This window comes from Nicotiana sylvestris, chromosome 1 (genome assembly GCF_000393655.2).
Source record: "Nicotiana sylvestris chromosome 1, ASM39365v2, whole genome shotgun sequence".
NCBI classification, from domain to species: Eukaryota; Viridiplantae; Streptophyta; class Magnoliopsida; order Solanales; family Solanaceae; genus Nicotiana; species Nicotiana sylvestris.
Window position 1 is genome coordinate 13,687,750 of NC_091057.1, and position 25,244 is coordinate 13,712,993.

The 25,244-nt window shown below is 40.8% G+C and overlaps 1 protein-coding gene across 1 annotated transcript; it reads left to right on the top strand.

Annotated features, from left to right (window-relative positions):
* Positions 1 to 866: 866 nt before the first annotated feature.
* LOC104225653 (uncharacterized) lies at positions 867 to 19,543 on the top strand. The gene is made up of 16 exons (XM_070167072.1): positions 867 to 1,068; positions 2,294 to 2,493; positions 2,926 to 3,002; positions 3,074 to 3,169; positions 3,272 to 3,398; positions 4,356 to 4,414; positions 4,491 to 4,556; positions 16,885 to 16,955; positions 17,046 to 17,142; positions 17,391 to 17,465; positions 17,579 to 17,677; positions 18,236 to 18,379; positions 18,462 to 18,491; positions 18,739 to 18,801; positions 18,949 to 19,026; positions 19,128 to 19,543. Exons 1-16 carry the CDS (start codon positions 950 to 952, stop codon positions 19,209 to 19,211), a joined length of 1,485 nt encoding a protein of 494 aa, XP_070023173.1. The 5' UTR covers positions 867 to 949; the 3' UTR covers positions 19,212 to 19,543.
* The last annotated feature ends 5,701 nt before the right edge of the window (positions 19,544 to 25,244 follow it).

The following is a 25,244-nucleotide window of genomic DNA, read 5'->3' on the forward strand; positions in this document are numbered from 1 at the left end:
TATACTGGAACTCCAAACTCTAGTATATTATGCTGGAGTATTTTTCCGGATTTTAAACAGTGTTTTCGTTCAGATTTATCTTTACATGAAAAGTGACTAAATTTCGATTACTTTTGAAACTGGGCTATTTTTGAATGACCACTTATAAATCTGGCTATTTTTGAATTTCTCCCGTTATAAAAACTCAAATGGCACCCAAAGATGAAAGAAGAAGAACTTATTGCATTCTCCATTCCTTGGAGCAGTATACAACGTTTATATACATAAGTGAAATAACTGGATTGAGAAAAAAAAAAGATGAAGAACAAAGTATCAGCAGTATTGGTTTTTACAATTTGACTTGATTTTGTTGAATAACTGGTCGCCTTTTTGATGTCTGGATTGAGGAATAAACTCGACGAACTGATTTCTACAATTTGATTCAGTTTGTTGAAGCTTTTCGTCTTTTTTTTTTTGAATTAAGAGATCAAATAAAAGATTTGCGTTCAAATTTGAACTGAAGGTCGCTAAATCAATTAGGATATTCTTTTCTTGATTTTTAGCGCGCCATATTAGGAAGATTCAGCTACTATTAATTACTAATTAATGAATGATATAAAAATTATAGAAAAACAGTGCACAGGTCGGGTAATTTACAAAATATGCACATATTTGGTAATAAAATTTTATTACTGATATAGGAAGGAAAAAATCCCTATAAAGATTATAATATAAGCAGGCCCAAACGATACAGGCCCAAAATTTATTACGGCCCGACCCGAATCATAGCGGTGAGATTATAATAATTATTTTAGCAAATATACTCTTAAAAACTTCTCTTTATTTCGAAAATACCCTCCCTATAAACATATAAAGTTTCTTGCAACAAGTTTATTGCACCTCCAACTCCATTAACCGCCGAATTTCAGCCTCCAGTGAAGATTTTTCATTTTTCGCTTGCTGTTTAAAAATGATAGCAGCTATTTCGTGGGTTCCTAAAGGGGTTGCAAAGGCAGTTCCAGCTGCGGCTGAGCCCCCTTCTAAAGAAGAAATTGAGGAGCTTTTGAAGAGTGGTCTCCTTGATAAAAGGTATTATTATTATTTATTTTTTCTTTAAGTTTTTTTCTTTGGCTGTGCCTCAAAGTAAATGATATTGACCGATTTAAGACCTAGTTTTTTTGGAAATTTGAACTGAACTTGATACCATTATCGACAAGAGTGGGTTGCTCTGGTCAATCAAGATCAATCAAGAGGTTCTGAGTTCGAGTCTCCCAACAGCAAGTTAGTAAGTTCTTGGAGGGGATGCCGAGGGTTTATGGGAAACAGCCTCTCTACCCCTACCCCAAGATAGGTGTATGGATAGGTGTATGGTCTGAGATCAAGAATCAGTGAATCATATTTATGCTTCATTGTAGAATTGCTAGACAATGTTTGGATTTATTCTTGAACATATGCGGAATTTCTTGGGTGATGCCTCCAACTGTTAGGAGCTTGTTGGAAGAGTGGTATAGTCAAAGAGTACCTAGAAGACTGAAGCAAATATGGAGAACCATCCCATTATGCATCTTCTGGACTTTATGGCTGGAAAGGAACCAGGCTTGTTTTGAAGGACATAGGGAGCACATTTTTAGAATTAGAAACAAATGTATTCACAACTTGTTTTATTGGTGTAAAAGCAGTGTATCAACAGAACATCAAAAGTTTTTAGAGTTTCTGGATTTACTTGGAAGCTTATAGGATATGACTGTTTTGGGGTGTCCTCTGTAACTTTTTGTACCATCTTGGTTCCTTATTAATAAAACTTTTACCTTATCAAAAAAAAAAAAAGATAGGGGTATGGTCTGCTACACACTACCCTTCCCAGACCCCACTAATGGAATTATACTGGGTTATTGTTGTTGTTGTTGTTCTTGATACTATTATCATGTCTTGTGTCACCCTATAGATGAACTAGTCCGTGGGTTGAAACTATGGCCAGTGAAGGTGTTAAAAAGGGATGAGGTAGATCTAAAATCACAATGAAAGAAGTTGTCTTGAAAGAATATCAATTCGTTGGAATCAATGCAAACTTAGCTAAAGATATTGCACAAATGAAGAAAAAGCGTTAAATTTGTTAGACAACTTTTAATACTCCTATTATTACTATTTTATTATATGAGTTGAGGTTAAAGAAAGAAGTAAGGGTTCATTTGTTTGGGACTAAGGCGTAGTTATTATATTGTTTGTATTATATTGGAACTTAACTTGATACTTCCTTCTGTGAAATCTTTGCTTTGCCTTACTCTTGAAGTCTGTTGCTTTATTTTCCTTGCAGTGAAGATAGTGATAATGAGGAAGCTCAAGAAGATATGAATGTTGATGAATTCAAGGAAAATGATGATGATGAAGTTGCTGTTGCATTAGCAGCTGCTAATGCACTTGGAAAAGCTACAAAAGATGTCTCTCTAGGAACCGATGACATAGCAAATGGTTTAAAGGAATTGAACATGGAAAAGTACGATGATGAGGAGGCTGGTAACTCAATAGCTCTGTTAGCTGATATGTTCATTTGGGTTAAATACTGTTTTTCTTCCTTCATTATAATATCTAACGTACTGTCGTGCCAAAGACTGATGTGCACTCGAGCACCGTGTTCATCTGGACCCAATACTTTCGACGCATATCATAAATTTATGCATAAAAATTTCTCAATATTGCAACAAATTACAGGTCTGAACTATAATTTTAATAATAAAATGGGTTCAATGCTAAAAAACTTAAAGATTGAACCGAGGGAACTTAAATCCTAAATCCGACTTTACTGGCACTCAGGGACTAGCTTAGTTTCCGCTATGACATATCAATTTTTACTTGGAAAGCTGTTCCTACTTTTATTCTTAACTGTCAAATTTTAAATGAATTTTGATTTAGTTTGCATCTCTCTTTGCATGTGTTTGGCATTGTCAGACATTGAGCTTTTCGGTTCGGGACTCAAAGACTTGTACTACCCAAGTAATGACATGGACCCATATCTCAAGGATAAGGTTGCAGAAATTACCATTTTGCTTCCCTCACGTTGTCTCCTTTGAAGTATTTACCATTTCACTTACTGCAGGATAATGACTCCGAGGAGGATGAGGACATGACAATAAAACCTGACGATTCTATTATAGTTTGTGCAAGCAATGATGATGATGTCAGTCATCTCGAGGCAAGTAAAACTTACTTCAGACTTAATTATACTTTCATCTGTATGCCCCTGTTAATTTCATTTGGCCACCTTTAATTTTGTTACATTCATCCGTGCCAGCAGATCTGGATTTTGGAAGTTTTATCAGATGGTACTGTAAACATGTATGTTCATCATGAGATTATTATTCCTGCGTTTCCTCTCTGCACAGCATGGCTCGATTGCCCTATTAAAAGTGGCGAGGGGAAAGGTAAGGTTCTGCTTGAAGTTGAGCTTGCTGCTGAAGTATTTTCTCTTAGTGGTTGTTGAACATTTATAAACTTTCAGAAGCAATTCTTTGACATCATTTTTGCTTCTTATATTTTACTTCGTTATATATATTTTTCATTTCTTTTGTCCAGATAATAATTGTTTGGACATGCTTAATCATTGACATCATTTCTTTGGCAAATGTTCAGTAGCACTTTTTCTTCACTAAAAGCCCACTCTTTAGTTGCTTTTGCACTAAAGCCCTTGGCATCGGCACTTTCCTGTGCTTCTTTACCTTGGTAGATTTCAATAATTTCAGAAGCTAAAGAAATTATGCTGCTCACTATGATATAGGAGGACTGCTTTTTTAAAATTAGTATTAAGCTAAGAGATTCATTTGCCATATAAGATGACCTTTTAATAAAATGCTATGATAAATTCTATTTAAGTTGCATTTCTCTCACCCTGCTTAGCCCTTTCAAAGCTTACCTTATTTAGAAAAGGAGAAAGGGCTTTTTTATAGATGTTGAGGTTGAGTAAGGGGGGCGGAGCTTGAAGAGCGAAGCGAGCCGCGCTAGCCTAGCAACGTTTTTCAGCAGCAAGCTACGGTCTAACGACCCCCTAACCTAGGTTGGGGCGAAAACTCCAAAATCCAAAACGTTGGTTAGGGTTCCAAACCTTTCTTAGAATGGAAGCCACCAGCACTACACACTTGTTTAGAAGGCAAACCTTTCAGAACCTTCCGCAAACATTAATTTGCGATCGGGCTATATGCTCTTCCATTGTTTCACTCTTTCTCCTCAGTATTTATTCTTTTCTTTTACCCATTTTACCGCATAAATTAGGCACAATGAATCTATTTGATGGAGTTTGATCTTAGATTTGTAAAAGTAGATCTTTGTATAATTGATGTTGTACTTCCTTTGCCCATGTTAATAAATGAGTTATATGTTGATAGGGAACTTCATAGCTGTGGGCTCAATGGAACTAGCAATTGAAATTTGGGACCTAGACATAGTAAGTGACTGCACACTGATCTTGATGAACTCCTGACTCACTACTGATCGTATCGCACTATCTTCATTCTTTGTAGTTGGATGAGGTGCAACCAGCTGCCGTATTAGGTGGAATTGCTGACATAAAGAAAAAGGGGAAGAAGGTAATCTTTAATCCTATTTTCAATTGGAATGGTCTTGTATGCGAAGTCAGCTTGTTCAGCTGAAATTAGTTTTATGTGTTAAAGGTAGAAAAAATATGGACTAGTTTCCTGGCTTCTCTGTTGAATAAAGTAGTAGGTTAATTTCAACACTTGGCCATCACTGATGGTCATTGTTAGGCTATCTCTAGTAGTCCCAATTTCCTTCTTACTTCATGCATGTAGGGCTGTCATCTTCCACTTATTTATGATGCTGTTAATCAGTGGCGGAGCTAGGAATTTTACAAAGGGTGTTCAACGTTTAATATATATTTATAAATAGTAAATTTTGACTTATATATATAGTATAATTTTCAATATACTCGTATAATTTCCTGACTGAACACCCTTCACTCCATGTGGCTACACTACTGCTGTTAATAAATTTCCTTCTCTCCTGTCCAAAGGAAACAAGGGCCGCGTATACCTCAACACCAATGTGGACCCTTTTTTATTGCGGGATACCCTACTAAACTGTTAAGAGTCGACTGCGTATAATTCAACGATTGGTGTCTCCATGCTGCAGTGTAACTCATTAATGCATGGATTGTTGCGCATGCCCGATCTTCATAATAGTACTGTATTTTCGATATTATGAGGTAGGAACTATCCATATTAGTAGTCTAAGAGGCTCTAATTGATGGCCATGTGAGCAACTTGAGGTGGTGATGTTCTTGATTGTTAGGCTCTAATGTATAAGAGGCTTGTCTGAGTATTCAAGCAGCTAGTTGGAACTGCAGTGTATTAGTTGTCGATTTCTATTATTGGATGTCTTGAAGGGCTGGACTTCAGTTCAACTGACATGTTCTTGGTTAACTCACTCTCTGCGCCTCTGCTCTACACTATACATGCGATGCAGGGCAAGCGTATATGTGCCGAGGAGTCGATTATTGGCATTATTAGTTTCTATATTAAAAATTAAATTGACCAATTATATGGTTTGAAGAGAAACTACCTCTTTATCCATCAAAAGAAAAAAGAGAAACTACCTTTAAATAACCATTTTGTTGTTTTTCTGTCATGGCAGCAAATCTGGTCAATTTTGTGAGAGTTATTTAACACATACCATATACCAGTGTTCAAACCTCATCTTTAGAAAATGAAAGAAAATATCACGACCCGAATTTCCCACCCTCGGGAGTCGTGATGACGCCTACTAATATGAGCTAGGCAAGCCAATCCTTTAAACTAATTACTTTATTATCCATTTTTTTTTTTTTTACAAACGTAAAGCGATAACGTAAAAACAACGGAAATTTAAATTAGGCGGAAGAAAACAATAAAATCTCTGAAATGTGTATCTATTACACTGCTTAAGTTTTAATCACCCAAAACCTGGTGTCACAGTACCAGTGTACCACAGACGGTCTAAGACTGCTAAATACAAGGTCTGAAAATAAAAGACACACTGTTTCTGAAGCAGAAAGATGAAATAGGAAATAAAAGATAGAGGAGACGCCGGGGCCTGCGAACGCCTGCAGGCCTACCTTGGATCTCCGCGTGGACTGAAGGTAGTCTCCAAACTACGGTCCAAGAGCTGCTCCGGGATCTGCACATAGTGCAGAGTGTAGTATCAGCACAACCGACCCCATGTGCTGGTAAGTGCCTAGCCTAACCTCGACGAAGTAGTGACGAGGCTAGAACCAAACTACCAAATAAACCTGTGCAGTTATATAATATACAACGGAAAGTGAAGCAGAAATAAACAAGTAAAGATGGGAGAGGGGAAAACATGGTTCGAGGAATAACAGGTAACAACAAAATATCAAGAGAATTATAAAGGAACCAAAATCCAACTACTGACAAGGGTAAGGAAAAACGAAGGCAGAATTCACTTTCATTTCACATCTTGTTGCAGGCGTGCAACCCGATCCCAATTCATTTATCTCGTTGCAGGCGTGCAACTCGATCCCATTTCACATATCTTGTGGCAGGCGCGCCACCCGCTCCCATTTCAAGTATCTCGTGGCAGGCGTCCTGCCACCCGCTCCCATTTCAAGTATCTTGTGGCAGGCGTGCCACCCGCTCCCATTTCAAATATCTCGTGGCAGGCGTGCCACCCGCTCCCATTTCAAGTGTCTTGTGGCAGGCGTGCCACCCACTCCCATTTCATATATCTTGTGGCAGGCGTGCCACCCGCTCCCATTTCAAATATCTCGTGGCAGGCGTTCCACCCGCTTCCATTTCAAGTGTCTCGTGGCAGGCGTGCCACCCGCTCCCATTTCATTTATCTTGTGGCAGGCTTGCCACCTGCTCCCATTTCATATCAACAACAATCACAAAGAATCCCGGCAAGGGGACAAGAACAATATAACAACTTCCCAGCAAGGGAACATTAATATTTCAACATCCCGGCAAGGAAACAATAATATCAAACAAACGTCCCGACAAGGGAACAATGATGATAATAACATGTGAGGCACAATAAACCATAACAGAATCATAACAATTATAATACAAGACCCACGAGCATGCTTGACACTGACGTATAGATACTCGTCACCATGCCTATGCGTCGTACTCCACAATCAACGCGTAGCAAATAAGACACAACTCCTAATCCCTCAAGCTAAGGTTAGACCAAACACTTACCTCGATGCCACGAACACAATTCAACGTTTCAATTATAGCTTTACCCCTTGATTCCACCACCAATTCGCTCGAATTTAGCCACAAGTTACTTGGTTACATCAATAAATGCTAAATGAATCAATTCGAATGCATGAAAATGAATTTTACAAAGTTTTGCCCAAAAAGTCTAAAATTGCCCCCGGGCCCACATGGTCAAAACCCGAGGTTCGAACCAAAACCCGATTACCCATTCCTCCACGAAGTCAAATATATAATTTGTTTTGAAATCGGACCTCAAATCGAGGTCCAAATCCCCAATTTTTGAAAAACCTAGGTTCTACCCAAAACACCCAAAACACCCCTGAAAATCATTGATTTTGAGTTGAAATCATGTTAAAAGGTGTTAATGATTGAAGGAAACTAGTTAAAAATGACTTACAATTGATTTGGAGAAGAAGAAGCCTTTGAAAAATCGCCCTTAAGTGTTTATGTTTTGAGAGGATATGAAAAAATGGTTAATTTTCGGCTAAGTATAAAAGTTGCAGGTCGCAGATATGGGAATTGCGAACAGGGGTTCACAATTGCGAATCCCGACCTCTGCTAAGTTGGGAATTGTGAAACAGGGCTCGCATTTGCGAACCTTTCAGGAAACTTGGACTTTCGCATTTGCGAAACATATGTCGCATTTGCGATATATCAGCCTTCCAGCCATCATTGCATTTGCGAGAGGCTGTTCGCAAATGCGAAATCGCATTTGCGAGGATGAAGTCGCATTTGCGACACAAGCTGCCAGTCCACTTCTTTCGCATTTGCGAGCTAGGTTTGCGAGGATGAAGTCGCATCTGCGACTCAGGCTGCCAGTCCACTTCTTTCGCATTTGCGAGCTAGGTTTCGCATTTGCGAAGCCTGCAGACCTGATACACCAGCTGAGAAATCTGCAATTTTTTTAAGTCCAAAATACACCCTGCAGCCTATTCAAAACTCACTCGAGCCCTCGGAGCTCCAAACCAAACATACACACAACCTCAAAACATCCTGCGGACTTATTCGTGTTCTCAAATCACCAAAATAACCTCATGAACATCGAATTAAATCTCAACATCAATGAAATTTCTCACAACTTCTTTAAACATCAAATTTTGCATTTAAGGTCCGAATCACGTCAAATGGATTCCGTTTCTTACCAAACTTTACCGACAACACATATAAATCACATCGAACCTGTACCGGGCTCCAGAACCATAATACGGGCCCGATACCACAAGTTTCACATAACATTTCGCTTTCAAAAACCTTTATATTTTTTTCAGAAAACAATTTCCTTTAAAAATTCATTTCTCGGACTTGGGACCTCGGAATTCGATTCCGGGCATACCCCCAAGTCCCATATTTTCCTACGGACCCTCCAGGACCGTCAAATCACGGGTCCAGGTCCGTTTACCCAAAACATTGACCGAAGTCAAATTAATTCATTTTATAGTCAAAATTTATCATTTTTTTCATAGATTTTCACATAATAGCTTTCCGGCTATGCGTTCGGGTTGCGCCCGCAAATCGAGGTGATGCTAAAAGAAGTTTTTAAGGCCTCGGAACGCAGAATTTTATTTTAAAACAACCGTTCGTCCTCGAACGGACAGAAGAAGGAAGTACCTGAGTCGGGGAAAAGATGGGGATAACGGCTCCGCATAACGGACTCGGACTCCCAGGTCGATGCCTCGGCGGGCTGACCTCTCCACTGAACACGAATAGAAGGAAAACTCTTCGATCTCAACCGACGAACCTGCTAGTCTGGAATAGCTACCGGCTCCTCCTCATAAGACAAGTCCTTGTCCAACTGGACAATGCTGAAATCTAACACGTGGGGTGGATCGCCGTGATACTTCCGAAGCATGGACACATGAAACACTGGATGAACGGCTGATAAGCTCGGCGGCAACACAAGTCTATAAGCCACCTCTCCCACTCGATCAAGAATCTCAAACGGGCCAATGAACCTAGGGCTAAGCTTGCTCTTCTTCCCAAATCTCATCACGCCCTTCATAGGCGACACTCGAAGCAATACCGACTCACCGACCATGAATGCCAAATCACGAACCTTGTGGCCGACATAACTCTTTTGCCCGGACTGAGCTCTACGAAGCCCATCCTGAATGTTCCTGACCTTGTCCAAGGCCTCCTGAACCAGATCCATACCCAACAACCGAGCCTCTCCCGGCTCAAACCATCCAACTGGAGACCGACACCGCCTACCATATAAAGCCTCATAAGGAGCCATCTGCACACTCGACTGGTAGCTGTTGTTTTAGGCAAACTCTGCTAAGGGCAAAAACTGATCCCACGAGCCTTCAAAGTCAATGACACAAGCTCGGAGCATATCCTCCAAAATCTGAATAGTCCGGTCGGACTGCCCGTCCGTTTGAGGATGAAATGCTGTGCTCAACTCAACCCGTGTGCCCAATTTTCGCTGAACTGCTCTCTAGAAATACGAGGTAAATTGCGTACCTCGGTTCGAAATAATAGACTCGGGCACACCATGAAGACGAACAATCTCCCGAATATAGATCTCAGCTAACCTCTCGGAAGAATAGGAGACTGCCACTAGAATGAAATGTGCTGACTTGGTCAGCCTATCAACAATAACCCACACTGCATCGAACTTCCTCTGAGTCCGTGGGAGTCCAACAACAAAGTGCATAGTGATACGCTTCCACTTTCACTCAGGAATCTCAATCTTCTGGAACAAACCACCAGGCCTCTGATGCTCATACTTAACCTGCTAACAATTCAAACACCGAGCCACATATGCAACGATATCCTTCTTCATTCTCCTCCACCAATAGTGCTGCCGCAAATCCTGATACATCTTAGCGGCGCCCGGATGAATAGAGTACCGGGAACTATGGGCCTCCTCTAAAATCAACTCTCGAAGCCCATCCACATTAGGCACACAAACTCGACCCTGCAACCTCAAAACTCCATCATCACCTAAGGTAACCTGCTTGGCACCTCCGTGCTGCACCGTCTCTAAGGACACACAAATGGGGATCATCATACTGTCGATCTCGGATCCGCTCCAATAATGAAGAACGAGCGACTGTGCAAGCTAACACACGGCTGGGCTTAGAAACATCGAACCTCACGAACTGATTGGCCAAAGAAGCAGTCTCTCACAGACCGGAATATAAGCAAGACTGCCCATACTGGCTGACTTCCTACTCAAAGCATCGGCCACCACATTGGCCTTTCCCGGATGATATAAGATGGTGATATCATAATCTTTCAACAACTCCAACCACCTCCTCTGCCTCAAATTCAACTCCTTTTGCTTGAACAATACTGTAGACTCTTGTGATCCGTGAACACCTTACATGCCACGCCATACAAATAATGCCTCCAAATCTTCAACGCGTGAACAATGGCTGCCAACTCCAAATCATGAACCGGATAGTTCTTCTCATGAATCTTCAACTGCCGCGAAGCATAAGCAATGACCTTGCCATCCTGCATCAACATTGCACCAAGTCCGATACAAGATGCATCACAATAAACTGTATAAGGCCCTGAACGTGTGGGCAAAACCAACACCGGTGTCGTAGTCAAAGCTGTCTTGAGCTTCTGAAAGCTCGCCTCACACTCATCCGACCATCTGAACTGGGCACCCTTCTGAGTCAACCTGGTCATCGGGGCTGCGATAGATGAAAACCCCTCCACAAACCGACGATAGTAGCCTGCCAATCCTAAGAAACTCCGAATCTCTGTAGCTGATACTGGTCTAGGCCAGTTCTTGACTGCCTCAATCTTCTTCGGATCAACCTGAATACCCTCTGCTGATACAACATGACCCAGGAATGCAATTGAACTCAACCAGAACTCACACTTCGAAAACTTAGCATACAACTGACTATCCCTCAAGGTCTGAAGAACCACTCTAAGATGCTGCTCGTGCTTCTCCCGGCTGCGGGAATATATCAAAATATCATCAATGAAGACTATCATGAACGAATCCAAATAAGGCCTGAACACTCGGTTCATCAAATCCATAAAAGCTGCTAGGGCATTTGCCAACCCGAATGACATCACCAAGAACTCATAATGCCCGTACCGAGTGCGGAAAGCTGTCTTAGGGACATCGGATGCCCTAATCCTCAACTGATGGTAGCCAGATCTCAAGTCAATCTTCGAAAATTCCTTGACACTCTGAAGCTGATCAAACAAATCATCAATCCTCGGCAATGGATACTTATTCTTGATGATAACCTTGTTCAACTGCCGGTAATCAATACACATCCTCATCGACCCATCCTTCTTCTTAACAAACGACACCGGCGCACCCCAAGGCGAAACACTGGGTCTAATGAAACCCTTCTCAAGCAAGTCTTGCAAACTGCTCCTTCAACCCTTTCAACTCAGGCGGGGCCATACGATACAACGGAATAGAAATGAGTTGAGTGCCCGGAGCCAAATCAATGCAAAAGTCAATATCCCCGTTGGGCGGCATACCCGGCAGGTCTGAAGGGAATACCTTAGGAAACTCACGAACAACGGGCACAGAATCAATAGATGGAACCTCAGCACTAGAATCACGAACATAGGCCAAATAGGCCAAACACCCCTTCTCGACCATACGCCGAGCCTTTACATACGAGATAACACTGCGGGTAGAATGACCAGGAGTCCCTCTCTACTCTAAACGAGGCATACCCGGCCAGGCTAAGGTCACAGTCTTGGCATGACGGTCCAAGATAGCGTGGTAAGGTGATAACCAGTCCATCCCCAATATGACGTCAAAATCAACTATGTTTAGAAGTAGCAAATCTACACGAGTCTTAAAACCCCCAATCACAACTATACATGAACAATGAACTCGATCTACCACAATAGAATCACCCATCGGTGTAGACACATAAACATGAGCACTCAAAGAATCACTAGGCATGACCAGATACGGTGCAAAATAAGATGACACATACGAGTAGGTAGACCCTGGATCAAATAACACTGAATCATCTCTATCACAAACCAGAACCGTACCTGTGATAACTGCATCGGAAGCCTCAGTCTCGGGCCTAGCTGGAAGAGCATAACATCGGGGCTGGGCCCCACCACCCTGAACTACATCTCTGAGACAGCTTGCTGCTGGCTGGCCTCCACCTTTAGCGGCCTGAACTCCACCTCTAATACCTCTACCTCCACCTCTAGCACCTCTACCCCCACCTCTAGCTGGCTGGGCGGGCTGTGGAACACTCGGTGCTTGAACCATGGCACGAGAACCCTGATGCTGAGAGCTACTCGGTGCTCGAGGGCAATACCTAGCAATGTGCGCCACAAGTAAAACAAGTCTTCGGCTGCTGGGGCTGACGACCCTGGAAACTCTGAAGCGGCGGTGCACTGATAGGAGCTGGTGGTGCACTGTAGGACTGTTGATCAGAATACTGTATATGGGAACCACGACCACCTGAAGCACCGTGAGAAACCTGAAGCGCTGATTGAAAAGGCCTGGAAGGATGACCTCTACTATACGAATCCCTACCTCCAGACGAGGTACCACTGAATTGGCCTGAATGATGAGGCCTCTTGTCAGACCCCTGACCACCTCCCTGCGATAGAACCATCTCAACTCTCCGGGCCACATTGGCCGCCTCCTAGAAAGAAATCTCACTCCCTAGCCATCTGAAGACGAATCGGCTAAATAAGTCCCTCAATGAACCTCCTCACCCTCTCTCTCGGTGGGAAGTATGATAAGAGCATGAAGAGCTAAGTCGATGAATCTGGTCTCATACTGGGTAACAGTCATAGAACCATGCTGGAGACGCTCAAACTGCCTCCGATAGGCCTCTCTCTGAGTGATGGGGAGAAACTTTTCCAGAAATAGCTGAGTAAACTGCTCCTAAGTTAATGCTGGTGATCCGACTGGTCTAGCCAAACAATAATCTCTCCACCAAGTCTTGGCGGATCCAGACAAGCGAGAAGTAGCAAAATCGACCCCGTTGGTCTCAACTATCCCCATGTTCTTGAGAACCTCATGACAGCTGTCTAGATAATCCTGAGGATCCTCAGTAGATGCACCGCTGAAAGTAGTAGTGAAGAGCTTGGTGAACCTGTCCAACCTCCACAAAGCATCGGCAGACATAACTGCACCATCACCGGTCTGAGCTACCACACCCGACTGATCTGCTCCAACTGGCTGAACCGTTGGAGTCTGAAACTGGGGAGCTACCTGCTCCGGAGTGCGAGTACTCCTGGGCTCCTCCTCCAGCCTGAGAGACAGCTGGTGCTACAGGGAGCAAACCTGCCCGGGTGACACTCTCCATAAGGCCCACTAAACGGACCAAAGCATCCTGGAGTACTGGGGTAGCAATAAACCCCTCTGGGACCTGAGCTGGGCCCACCGGAGTTGCTGGGGCCGGAACCTCATCATCAAAGTCAACCTGAGGCTCCGCTGCTGGTGCTGCTGCTCTTGGCTGAGCTTTGCCCCTACCTTGGCCTCTAACACGGCCTCGACCTTGCCCTCTGCCCCTCATGGGAGCTGCTGCTGGGGGCTCGGGCTGCTGGTTGAGGAAGCGCGTGTTCTCGCCATCTTCGAAAGAATAGAGTAGAATTTCAATTAGCATTGAGAAACCAAACCGCACGATAGGAAAGAATAGATGTGAAGTTTTTCCTAACTCTGTAGCCTCTGGGGGATAAATACAGACGTCTCCGTACCGATCCCTCAGACTCTACTAAGCTTGTTTGTGAACTGTGAGACCCATGTAACCTAGAGCTCTGATACCAACTTGTCACGACCCGAATTTCCCACCCTCGGGAGTTGTGATGGGGCAAGCCAATCCTTTAAACTAATTACTTCATTATCCATTTATTTCTTTTTTACAAACGTAAAGCGATAACGTAAAAACAACGAAAATTTAAATTAAGCGGAAGAAAACAATAAAATATTTGAAATCTGTATCTATTACACTGCTTAACCCTTAATCACCCAAAACCTGGTGTCACAGTACCACGGTCTAAGACTGCTAAATACAAGGTCTGAAAATAAAAGACACATTGTGTTTCTGAAGCAGAAAGATGAAACAAGAAATAAAAGATAGAGGAGACGCCAGGGCCTGCGAACGCCTGTAGGTCTACCTTGGATCTCCGCGTGGACTGAAGGTAGCCTCCAAACTACAGTCCAAGAGCTGCTCCGGGATCTGCACATAGTGCAGAGTGTAGTATCAGTACAACCGACCCCATGTGCTGGTAAGTGCCTAGCCTAACCTCGGCGAAGTAGTGATGAGGCTAAGACCAGACTACCAAATAAACCTGTGCAACTATATAATATACAACGGAAAGTAAAGCAGAAATAAACAAGTAAAGATGGGAGGGGGGAAAACATGCTTCGGGGAATACCAAGTAACAACAGAATATCAAGAGAATTATAAAGGAACCAAAATCCAACTACTGACAAGGGTAAGGAAAAATGAAGGCAGAATTCACTTTTATGTCACATCTTGTTGCAGGCGTGAAACCCGATCCCAATTCATTTATCTCATTGCAGGCGTGCAACCCCATCCCATTTCACATATCTTGTGGTAGACATGCCACCCGCTCCCATTTCAAGTATCTCGTGGCAGGCGTGCCACCCGCTCCCATCTCACATATCTGGTGGTAGGCGTGCCACCCGTTCCCATTTCAAATGTCTCGTGGCAGGCGTGCCACCTGCTCCCATTTCAAGTATCTCGTGGCAGGCGTGCCACATGCTCCCATTTCTAATATCTTGTGGCATGCGTGCCACCCGCTCCCATTTCTAATATCTCGTGGCAGGCGTGCCACCCGCTCCCATTTCATTTATCTTGTGGCAGGCGTGCCACCCGCTCTCATTTTATATCAACAACAATCACAAAGATTCCCGGCAAGGGGACAAGAACAATATAACAACTCCCGACAAGGGAACATTAATATGTCAATAACATCCCGGCAAGGGAACAATGATATTTCAACAATATCCCGGCAAGGGAACAATAATATCAAACAAACGTCTCGGCAAGGGAACAATGATGATAATAACATGTGAGGCATAATAAACCACAACAGAATCATAACAATTATAATACAAGACCCACGGGCATGCTTGACACCGACGTATAGATACTCGTCACCATGCCTATACGTCGTACTCCACAATTAACACGTAGCAAATAAGATACAATTCCTAATCCCTCAAGCTAAGGTTAGGCCAAACACTTACCTCGATGCCACAAACACAATTCACGTTTCAATTATAGCTTTACCCCTTGATTCCACTGCCAATTCGCTCGAATCTAGCCACATGTTACTTGGTTACATCAATAAACGCTAAATGAATCAATTCGAATGCATGAAAATGAATTTTCCAAAGTTTTACCCAAAAAGTCAAAAATCGCCCCTGGGCCCACATGGTCAAAACCCGATGTTCGAACCAAAACCCGAGGTTCGAACCAAAACCCGATTATCCATTCTCCCACGAACCCAAATATATAATTTGTTTTGAAATCGGACCTCAAATCGAGGTTTAAATCTCCATTTTTTGAAAAACCTAGGTTCTACCCAAAACATCCAAATTCCCCCATGAAAATCATTGATTTTGAGTTGAAATCATGTTAAAAGATGTTAATGATTGAAGGAAACTAGTTAAAAACAACTTACAATTGATTTGGAGAAGAAGAAGCCTTTGAAAAATCGCCCTAGAGTGCTTATGTTTTGAGAGGATATGAAAAAATGGTTAATTTTCGGCTAAGTATAAAAGTTGTAGGTCGCAGATGTGGGAATTGCGAAACAGGGCTCGCATTTGCAAACTGTTCAGGAAACTTGGACTTTCGCATTTGCGAAACATGTCGCTTTTGCGATACATCAGCCTTCCAGCCATCATCGCATTTGCAAGAGGCTGTTCGCAAATGCGATTTCGCATTTGCGACTCAGGCTGCCAGTCCACTTCTTTCGCATTTGTGATGGTTTGTCGTATTTGCGAGCCATGCTTCGCCAGACCTGATACACCAGCTGAGAAATCTGCAATTTTTCTAAGTCCAAAATACACCCCGCGGCCTATCCAAAACTCACCCGAGTCCTTGGGGCTCCAAACCAAACATACACACAATGATGTTTTGCATTTAAGGTCCGAATCACGTCAAATGGATTCCGTTTCTTACCAAACTTTACCGACAACACATATAAATCATATCGAACCTGTACCGGGCTCCGGAACCATAATACGGGCCCGATACCACAGGTTTCACATAACATTTCGCTTTCAAAAACTTTTATATTTTTTTCAGAAAACAATTTCCTTTAAAAATTCATTTCTCGGACTTGGGACCTAGGAATTCGATTCCGGGCATACGCCCTAGTCCCATATTTTCCTACGGACCCTCCGGGACTGTCAAATCACGGGTCCAGGTCCGTTTACTCAAAACGTTGACCGAAGTCAAATTAATTCATTTTATAGTCAAAATTTATCATTTTTTTCATAGATTTTCACATAATAGCTTTCCGGCTACGTGCCCGGACTGCGCACGCAAATCGAGGTGATACTAAAAGAGGTTTTTAAGGCCTCGGAACACAGAATTTTATTTTAAAACAAGTGATGACCCAAAAGGAATGATAGTTTGCATGGTGGATGGTCTTTACGATTTGATAATACTGTGAGCCCAATACTTGCTTCTTATGCCCCATTTACCTAATTTTAAAATAAATAACTTCTTTTTTCTTGTAGAAAACCATCAAATACAAAAAGGATAGCCACTCCGATTCAGTACTTGGTCTCGCTTGGAACAAGGAATATAGGTATGGATTTCTGATTGATCAGTGTATGAAGTTTGTGTTAGAGAGGTATAGTCAAAGTTCATATGTTGTCTTGTCCAACATTCTGCGCAGGAATATACTTGCAAGTGCTAGTGCTGATCAATCAGTCAAGGTTTGGGATGTGAATACCAGCAGCTGTACTGTCACTATGAACGACCATACTGACAAGGTAGAATCCGAAATTTTGTAGCATGTTGTTTAAACATCATATTGTTTTGTATCAAGGACCGAAAACCCCCTGATACACTTATAGTCTTTTGTTATGTAGGAGACCTCTTCTGCATGTTAAAGTAAACAATATGCATTTACTATTCTTTTCTATCTGATCGAAATTGAATAATTTATAAAACATTAATCAGCAGCTTGCTTACAAAATTATGAAAGAAGCAAATTCATCATCTTGCTCCGCTTTTTCAGGTTCAAGCAGTTGCATGGAATCCATTTAAATCATCGGTTCTTCTGAGCGGGTCATTCGATCATTCAGTTTGCTTGGTGATAAAGCTTTTCTCCTTCTTCCTTTTTGCCCCTTTTTGTTTTGGAAAGCTAGGACTGTGGATTAGCTTCTAAGTTTAAGATGCTAATTCAACTTTCAACATGTCTTGCAGAAGGATGTGCGGTGTCCATCTCACAGTGGATTTAAATTTCCAGTTTCCGCTGACGTTGAAGGCTTGGCTTGGGATCCACATTCTGAGGATTCATTTGTGGTCAGTGCTTGCACTGTGTTGTGACTTACCCAATCTATGTTTCAAGGCATTGTTTGTTTGGTATGCTACGTGATTAGATAGTACCTTTAATTCTGTTATGAGAATCGTTAGTGTGGAGATTGTGAATAATTCTCTGAACATGGGGCCATTAGTATGGTAACTAAATTAAGGATGGGATTGTGTCTGTTGGTTAGGTAAATATACTATTGAATTGGGGGTGGAATGGCATTGAAATTATGTGCATATTAGTTTTATCTATTTGCTTGCTGAATTTTTTGACGCTTAATTTTATTTAATGCAGAAAAATAGAAGTATTTATCTGTCTCCTAGTTCCTATGGACTAAAATGAAAAAAAAAACTAGATAAATTCAATCTGCCATGTATCTTTTCCCCTTGGCCAAATCACTAAATTTCTGTTCCCTATAACTGTATATGACCTAAAAGTTTTTTTTGTTAGGATGATTAAATCCGCTTTAAAATCTGCTTGGAGATTTTAATCTGGATGTTTATTGGACATTAGGAATTGCTAACCAGAGTAGAGTTTCGTAAAACTTTCAGGTCAGCTTGGAGAATGGTACAGTTACTAGTTTTGATATCCGTCTTGCTAGGTCTGATCCGACTTCTGCGACGAAGCCAATTTTCACTATCCATGCTCATGATAAGGCAGTGTCATCGATGTCTTTTAGTCCTCTAGTCCCAAATGTATGTGGAACCTCTCTTTATTTTTTTGCGTTACCCTTTAATTCGTTTTTCCTTGCTCATTTTCCCTTTGTATTTTGGGCAGCTTCTTGCAACTGGTTCCACAGACAAGATGGTACTTTCTTGTTGTCTCTGTTTGCTATTTATTACCTAGTTTTGATTTATTCCGGGGAATGAGAGCTATTCCACTAAAATTAAGGGCATCCCGGTACATTAAGCTCCCGCTATGCGCGGGGTCCCAAGAAGGCCGGACCACAAGGGTCTATTGTACGCAGCCTTACCTGCATTTCTGCAAGAGGATGTTTTCACGGCTTGAACCTGTGACCTTAATTCCACTAATTAATTTAATTAATCTGCTGCAGGTTAAACTATGGGATTTGAGCAACAATCAACCTTCTTGTATTGCCACAAGGAATCCAAAAGCTGTATGTGATTTGCAAATTTTGTGTGGTTGAATATTCGTTTGATACATTTTTTGTTCAACCTCTAAAAAACACAAGGTTTTTTTAGAGGGTTATACATTTTGATTGATGTACTATCATGATGACCACTTTGTTTTATTTTATTATCAGGGAGCTGTCTTCTCTGTTTCCTTCTCAGATGATTGCCCCTTTTTTCTTGCTATTGGTGGCTCTAAAGGGAAGTTGCAGGTAAGTTGTATTCTCTTTGAAAGGGAAGTTTATTGCTGCTCTAGTTTTTGTGTTTTTGGGCTGTAAATGACTTAGAATTTGTCTTCGCTTATCATTTGCAGCTATGGGATGTTTCTTCAGAAGATGCAGTGTTGAAGAGATATGGGAAATATGTTGCGCAAAAAGGACCGTTGCCCAAATCATAATGTGAATGTAGTTTCTAAATATTGGTTTTGAGTTATATAGTGAAAATATTAGCTAATCTGTCAATTTTGATTTGTGTTTTAGTAGGGTGGTTATTGGCTCCCATTATTTATCATATGAGCATGGTAAATTTTATTGTTGCTTGCCTGGGCCAGGGGACAGAGCAAGTGAAGAGTTTGGTGATCAAGATAACAAATCATCTCTTCCTATGTATTTAGTTGAGATATAGAATGGTTGGTTTGTTTTATAAACATAACCTACACAAGATCAATGAACATGTAGTGGGGATCGGGTTCCAAAACTTAAGATTAAAAAAGGTCAGGTGATTTCTTTCTATTTGTTGTTAGGCATTATCTTGTGTTGGCGAGAGGTAGCAGGTTTCCAATGGTATAATAGTTGAGGTGTAGCTGTTCGGACACTATTGTTATCATAAAAAGAAGGCGAAATATATGTAGCGCCCTTTAAGTTGCCCTCAACGATCAACTGAATACCTCAACTGGCCCTTTTACCATTTTGACACTTCAAGTAGCTATTAAGTATATCAAGTAAACACATTACACTTGCCTAATGAACCAATTAAAAAGTGACACGTGTAATTTTGATTAAAACAAAAAAAACCATCTGAACCCTTCCCCGCACGCTTGCCCAACCTAACTTCTCTTCTTCTTCACCTGAAATTGCAACACAGCAGCAACAATGGAAGAATCCATAATTGTATTTCTGATATTCAAATTCAAAAGGAGGCATTTGTCCATGTATGGTGATTGAAAGCTTTCTGCAGACACAAAACAATTTCATGACAATCAGATTTAATTACTCCAACATAAAGAGAATTACCAGAGGGTTCGAAGAGAAAGTAGGCGAGGGAGGTTATGGCAAAGTATATAAAGGAAAGCTTCGCAGTGGCAGGGATGTAGCAGTGAAGATGTTGAGCAAGCCTAAAGCGGGTGGAGGACAAGATTTCATGAATGAAGTAGCTACCATTGGAAGGATTCATCATGTGAATGTAATTAGATATATTTGTTCCTCGCCTCATTCCTCCATCAAAGAAACCCAGATTTGATTTTGAGAGAGGAGGTGCGAAAAATAGGCGGGATCCACATTATTTTAGAAAAAGAAAAAAAACAACCTAATTTTAGGTAGGCAACTCGCGTACGAGAGAGTGCATTTTACACGATGGGGGCTGACATGATCGGGTGTTTAGTTGATCTTATTTTGTGAATAAATAAAATGTCTAGCTGGAAATGACTTAAGTTGAAGTGTTCAATTGATTGTTGAGGACAATTTAAATAGGCGCTTTATGTATTTCGCCTAAAAAGAAAGTGTAATATATTTTGTTAGGGAGGATTCTTAAATACTTTTACAAAGAAAACGATTTTATTGCCATCATTGCCATTTTTGTCGAAGATGCAACTGATATTATCTTTACATGTTGATTGCCTTTTTCATTGACTTAAGGTCTGTCCGTATAGACAGAGTTGTTTCAATTTTGATGATACACTTTTCTTATTAGTCTATTTATAAAAGAATGATACATTTTTACAATTAAAAATAATTCAACTTTAAACTTTTCATTTTTGTCACGACCCAAATTCTAACCTATCGTGATAGCGCCTATCGTGGTACTAGGCAAGCCGACATTTCCAAAATACTTCCATCATTTAACAGAAAGATAATTAAGAAATTTTAAATAACCACAGTTTTCATAAAACGGGGGAAAAACCCAAAACACAAATGCGGAAAATAACTCCTGAATCGGCGTGTCACTGAGCTCATGAGCAACTATACATCACCAGTCTAGAAAAGAAATGTCTACGAAAGTATGAATCAAAATACAAATGAAAAAAAGAAGATAAGGAAGGAGAAACAAGGACTGCGAACGCTGGGCAGCTACCTCGTAATCTCCAAAGATCAACCGTGCACGATATCAATGCCCACCATGTCCGAAAACACCTGGATCTGCATAGGAAGTGCATGGTGTAGCGTGAGTACAACCTGTCACACCTCCTATTTACCTACACCCCCGGAAAGGGTGTATAAGGGAGTTTTTCCAATTAAAGGACAATCGAAACGGGATTTATTGTTTTAAAAAAATTCAGAGTCTCCACTTGGGAGATTTATGGTGTCTCAAGTCACCGGTTTAATCCCGAATCAAGGAAAAGTTTGACTCTGTTTAACAGTCCGCGAACCAGAAATCCGGGTAAGGAATTCTGTTAACCCGGAAGAAGGTGTTAGGCATTCACGAGTTCCATGGTTCTAGCACGGTCGCTCAACTGTTATAATCGGCTTAATTATCTGAATTTAAAACATCTTTGAAACCTAAGTGCTTTTTTTTTCTAACTTTTGGAAAACCGCTTTTACTTATTTAAAGAATTAATTCAAGGTCATTTAAAACATATCGCAAGTCACACCACATGAAATGTACCCATGGTTCACGACATGCTCTATTTAACTTTGTTGGAAATTAGAACCGGGTCATATGAAATGGACCCCCGGGTTTTAACATGTTCACTTCTACTATCATTATTCAAAATTATGGTAGAGTCACATGAAATGCACACCCGAACTTAGGAAGATAACTTTTTAAAATAACACGCCTAAAACAATTTCGAGGTTAGAATCGTTTCGGTAGGAGAACATAAATAAAAAATGGCCTTAGCATATGGATTCCACGTTGGGATTCCTTACCCACTACTTTGGACCAAGTAACAGATGGCCCAATAATCATAATAACCTATCCTTCTTAATTGTGAATTCACCCAACGCCCCAAATCCTTTTCGTTGAGTCCAAATCTTGCTTTTCAATCTTTGTTTGCAGAAGTTATTCATTTTATCCTTAACACATTTTTCAATTAATTTAATCTCAACTTTAATAAATGAAACAATACTTTCCTGTCATTACACATTGATTCCAAATTCATAACACCTAAAATATACATCAACCCCATAAAAAGTCTCAAGAGATTTCATGATTTAGGCATACTGTAATCAAGTCTTAACAAGAATATTAATCTAACTTTCATAAAACAAGCAAAATTACAGCAGATACCATGAACTAAGAAGCATAGTAGAGAAGATAAAAGAGTCTTTATTTAGCCAAAAACTCCAAACCAACTTACATGAAGTCAGACGACAGTCCCAAAATAAAACGGAGAACTCGACATGAAGCGAAGAACCTCGTCAGGAAGCTCAATGATCTCAGATCAGAAACATCGCCGGCAACTCAAACGGAACAAGCAACAACGAACGGAGCTTCGGACAAGTTTTAACCAACGAGCTCCTCAAGAGACTCAAAGCTGCGAAACTCACGCAGCGAACTGGGAGAGAACAAAAATGGCGACAACGGTAGTGTCACAAATGATCGCCGGTTGCTGGAGTTTTCCGGCGGGATAGAGGCTAGAAGCGGCTGTCCATTCTTGTGTGTCTAGGTCTTGTCCATCTGCTATGTTTGTGTTTATGGCTGCTGCTACTGCTTCTAGGATTGGCGGTCATTTTTGGTTAGGAAACAACCATAAAAAATGGATGCTTCTTCTTTTAGAAAATGATGAGTCAATGAGGAATCGTTTGGGATCAGGTTTGTTTTAGGGTGTTCCTAGGTGATGAAAACGGCCGCAGCTGAAGGTTTTGATCGTTCTTTTTGCTGAAGAAGGAGGAGATCGGCTAAGTTTTGAATGGAAAGAAGAAGATGGGGTCAGCTGGTGTGTGAGAGATGAGGGAGGGGTGTGGACGTTGGGTTGAAGACGATGGGCAGGGGGGTCTCTTTGCTGCGCAGGGGTCGTCGGAGAAGATGACGCGCATGGGGGGTCAGTTTTTGCACAGCCTTTTCTTTTTAGCCTTTTTTTTTCCGTTCTCCTCTTAGGCTTTTCTCTTTTTTTATATTGTAGGTTTTTGGTAGGGTTTTAGGTTAAGAGTTATGTGCCTAGGAATTATGAGTTTGACAATTGTGGGCTAGGTCAAAAATTAGGCTTAAAAAATGGGTTGCTCGAGCACAAGTTCTATTATTTCGCTACGAACGAGATTAAAATATGGGCCCATTTATTAATTATTCCTACTATTCAAATAATTATTAAAATAAAACTAACCATTAAAATAAATCTATTTTTGGTATTTTCAAATATCGTATTAAAATAAAAATACGATACTATTGTTGTATATATTTTTTTAAAGATTTTTTTAGATTAAAAATGACTACAAAACATTAATGAACCTATTTTTGTGATTTTTTGTTTTCTTGTAATAAAATTAAAGTAAAAGAATCAAAATTACTTAAAATATCTATATTATGCCTAAATTAAATATTTTACGCTAATATACAAAAAATCTTGGGGAGGGTCAAAAATCACATATCTACAGCTGCCTCTCTTTGATTGGAAACGCGCAGAGTTTTCAGACAAAGACTGACTAGACAGGTTTTTTTGACCCGACCCTTATTTGGAGAAACTAAAACTAAGAGAGAAGGGAATGTGACCGAGCCCTGGTATCTGGGCTGCCTACATATCCTTGGCTATAAAGGAATCAGACCACGTGTAGTTCAGAGATGAGTGGGATGACGGAGTACCGAGGTGAAGAGCCGATCGAGGTACCGTTCCATCGAGGTTCCGGTCCGCGGTCCCTGTTATTACATCAAAAATCAAATGAAAAAGTCTAACTAAACCTGTCAACTACGAGTTACAAGATTCCTATCTATAAGTCTTCTGAAGCTGGATCTTGAGTCTTGAATGGTTCTTCATGCCGACTTTAGATTTGAACCTTGACGCTTGCTAGTTGCAGGTGCTACCTCGTTCTTTTTCAGATTTTCGATCAAGACCGGACATATAACGCTTGTGACTTCCACCATGTCTTAAGCAGTTCACATCTTTCATCAACTTCTACATTTGGATTCACTTCTTGCCTTTCTCTCTTTTGCTTTATTGTGACTAATTTCTGTTGATCACCTATGACTGTTGACTCGCATTCTTGCCGCGAGATTCTTTGGTTGCTGACTTGAATTACAATCTGAGATGCTTTTCCTTTTCTTTAGGTGGACGCCTGACTGTTGAACTTGAACCATCTCCTCTTGTTACTTGACACTGTTTTCCCTTGCACCTTGAACCATTTTCCCTTGAAACTTGAACTGTCTTCCTTCGAAACTGTTTTCCCTTGAAACTTGAGTTGTCATCCTTCGAAACTGCTTTCCCTTGAAACTTGAGTTATCTTCCTTCGAAACTGCTTTCCCTTGAAACTTGAGTTGTCTTCCATTGTTCTCCAGGTGGGCGCCTGATTACAACAAAACAGACAAAACAAAAGAAATTTTTCTGCTTCAGTTTGCACTAGGAAAATTTATGAGTTGTTAGCAAAATTTTAAACCACTTATACTATTGATGCAATGATAAGAGTAAACTAAAGAATAGACTAGGAAAACTATAAACTAAGCTTGACTAAAGTAAAGACTGACCCTATTCTCCAGGCGGGATCCCTAATTTCAAGAAAACTAAAAAAAATGACTCCCTTTTGTTTCAAATCCAGGCTTCTTTTTTTTTTCTTTCAAAATATCCTAGGAGAAAATTCGTCAGACTAAGTTTTCTATCTTAGGAGAAAGATTCATCAGACTAAGACATTTATCCTAGGAGAAAATTCATTAGACTAGGTCTTTTTTTTTTGGTATCTTAGGAGAAAGATTCATCCGACTAAGACGTTTACCCTAGGAGAAAATTCATCAGACTAGATTTTCTATCTTAGGAGAAAGATTCATCAGACTAAGATTTCTATCCTAGGAGAAAGTTCATCAGATTAGGTCTTCTATCTTAGGAGAAAAATTCATCAGACTAAGATTTTGATCCTAGGAGAAAATTCATCAGACTAGGTTTTCTCTTTTCTTTTCCCTTTTTTTTGGAACCTCTTTCCTTGCACTGCTTTGTTCTTGTTTCAAACAAAGAAAATTTTGTCAGTTTTGAAAGTGATGGTCTGTTGTGGCCTTGAGTCTTGAGCAGCTTGGCTTTTGCTCGATCAACCTGAGTCGGTCTCAAGAGACTTTTATTCTGCACCAACTCTGATCA